This window comes from Gymnoscopelus braueri (assembly GCF_963280865.1).
Source record: "Gymnoscopelus braueri genome assembly, chromosome: 5".
NCBI classification, from domain to species: domain Eukaryota; kingdom Metazoa; phylum Chordata; class Actinopteri; order Myctophiformes; family Myctophidae; genus Gymnoscopelus; species Gymnoscopelus braueri.
In genome coordinates, this window is record NC_137606.1 from 19,216,785 (window position 1) to 19,219,331 (window position 2,547).

Here is a 2,547-nt window from a genome sequence, read left to right on the forward strand (position 1 = left end):
TACATACATACATACTGTACATACATACATACATACATACATACATACATACTGTACATACATACATACATACATACATACATACATACATACATACATACATACATACATACATACATACATACATACATACTGTACATACATACATACATACTGTACATACATACATACATACATACATACTGTACATACATACATACATACATACATACATACATACATACATACATACATACTGTACATACATACATATTCATACAGTAGAGAGATACACACTAATAGAGAGAGTGTGAAAAGAGAGGGAAATATGTCCAGAAGGAAAGCTGTCACAGTCCTATGCAGTCCTGATCAGCGTTTGACACTGACCGCATGTTAGCAGGGATAGACATCCCAGCAAGAGTATGAAAGGAGAGAGCAGTGAAAGAAGAGAAGCAGTGACAGCAATAAAGAGACACAAACATGGTCTGAGAAAAGAGCTCAGCCCATTATATCTCTCTGTTTGAGACCCTCTGGAGTAGTGCTGACTCAGCCAGGCTGCGTGTGTGTGTGTGTGTGTGTGCGTGTGTGCGTGTGCACACGCGGGTGTGTGTGCGTGCGTGCGTGCGTGTGTGTGCGTGCGTGCGTGCGTGTGCGTGTGTGTGTGTGTGTGATATAATCCGCCCCACTCTGGCTCTCTCCTTATTTCTGTGTGCTTATTCTCTCTCTATCTCTACCTCGCTTTCTCTATAGCTCTACCATCTCTCTACCATTTTCTCTATATATCTGTCCCAGTCTCTGTGCCCATACACCATCCTCTCTTTATATATACTGTATATATATATATTTATTTCCATACCTCTCTCTCTTTCGACATTCCTCTCTCTCTACCTCTGCAGTAGCAGCTACCCACTGCTCATTTCTCCCTGCGCCGGCTGGGGAGACACGCTCGCTGCTTTCCCCACGCTCTCTCTCTCCCTCCCTCTCTCTCGCTCTCTCTCTCTCTCCCCCCTCCCTCAGCCGACGTATGTCTCCCCCTGTGAGGCTCCTCGGTGATCCCACCTCTCTGGCTGCGTAGTGGAGCTATCTGACTACTACACTGCTGTAGCAGTACACCACCAGCACGCTCTGCCACCCCTGCATGTCCTCTCCAGGACTCGCCTGCCTCGCGTATACTGCCTTGGCTGGATAATCTCCACAGCGACGACTGCCACCAGAAGAGAGAGGTGGGAGTGTGAAGCTGAATTCTTCATTCAGTTGCCATACGCTTTGATCGGGCATTGATGTCTTCACGCCCGCCTCGTCTCGTCGTTCCATCCGTCTACGTTCCCGGGCCACCTGCAGCACACAGCCACAGTGCAAGGGACACAAGTGGAAGAGACAGGCTGCCCTGAAGGAATTTATCCCCTGCTCTCTCTCTGTGTCTTTCTTTCTGTTTTTGTCTCTCTCCCTCTCTCTCTCTGTTCATTCCTGGGACAGTGTGCAGAGGAGGAGAGTGGTGAGATATAGAGGGAGGGGAGGGGACTGATCTGGGATCAGACTCTATATCAGTGTCCCACCCACACACACACACACACACACACGCACGCACGCACGCACGCACGCACACACACACACACACGCTCGCAGACACACACACACAGACACACACACACACACGCAGACACACATCCAAGAAGAAGACATACACGTTTACACAGCACTGGACTTGACTCCAGACAGGACAGACGGCAAACAGGCACAGATTCACAGACACACAGAGAGACAGACAAACACTTTCACACAGACGGACAGACAGACAAACAGGGGGTGTCATGGCGTCCAAAGACAGCACTGGTGTGGGTGTCTCCAGTCGATTGACATTGGGCGATCTTCTTCATGCTGGTCTGGTGCTGACCCTGTTTCTGGGTGAGTTCCTCTCACCTACAGTATACCTTTAACCTCCCCCTTTAACCTTTAACCTTCCCCCTTCCCTCTACCTGTATTTGTGAGTCTAATTCTGAGTCACCGCTACTTAATATGTTCTATGTATACTGTATCAGTTCTTATGTTTCTTTATACCAGTCCTTAATTCACACCTTTATAACACTCCTGCCTTTCCAGTTCACCCTCATCACAGTAAAATGTGCAGTGTTAATTTGACTCTAACTCTAGCGGAATTAAATTAACCCTGATGATTTTACTGTTTCTCTCTCTCTCTCTCTCTCTCTCTCTCTCTCTCTCTCTCTCTCTCTCTCTCTCTCTCTCTCTCTCTCTCTCTCGCCCCACTCTTATCTCTGTTTTGACACTTGACAGAGCAAAACGAATGCTGATGTCACAGGTATGTGATGTCTCTAACTCGCTGCGGTAGAGAGGGAATCATACTGACTAACCCGACCCAGGCCGTCCTGAACTTGGTGGCTTGTATTGTTGGTTGGATGGCTGGCTGGCTGGCTGGCTGGAGAATGAAATGAATTGAAGTCTTCATGGCTGGTTAACCAACTGATTGTCTCATCAACAGCTGGAAAGGTTGACCTGTTGGTCGCCTTTTATATGTTTATTTCAGTAAACATTGCAAGCCAACATTGAAAG

The 2,547-nt window shown here is 47.5% G+C and overlaps 1 protein-coding gene across 1 annotated transcript in view; it reads left to right on the top strand.

Moving 5' to 3' along the window:
* Positions 1 to 1,210: 1,210 nt before the first annotated feature.
* scn4ba (sodium channel, voltage-gated, type IV, beta a) overlaps positions 1,211 to 2,547 on the top strand; it is an 18,122-nt gene continuing 16,785 nt past the window's right edge. The window contains exon 1 of the mRNA XM_080427904.1: positions 1,211 to 1,884. Coding sequence (XP_080284030.1) covers positions 1,791 to 1,884 — 94 coding nt within the window. The 5' untranslated portion in view covers positions 1,211 to 1,790. The remainder of the gene's footprint in view (positions 1,885 to 2,547) is intronic.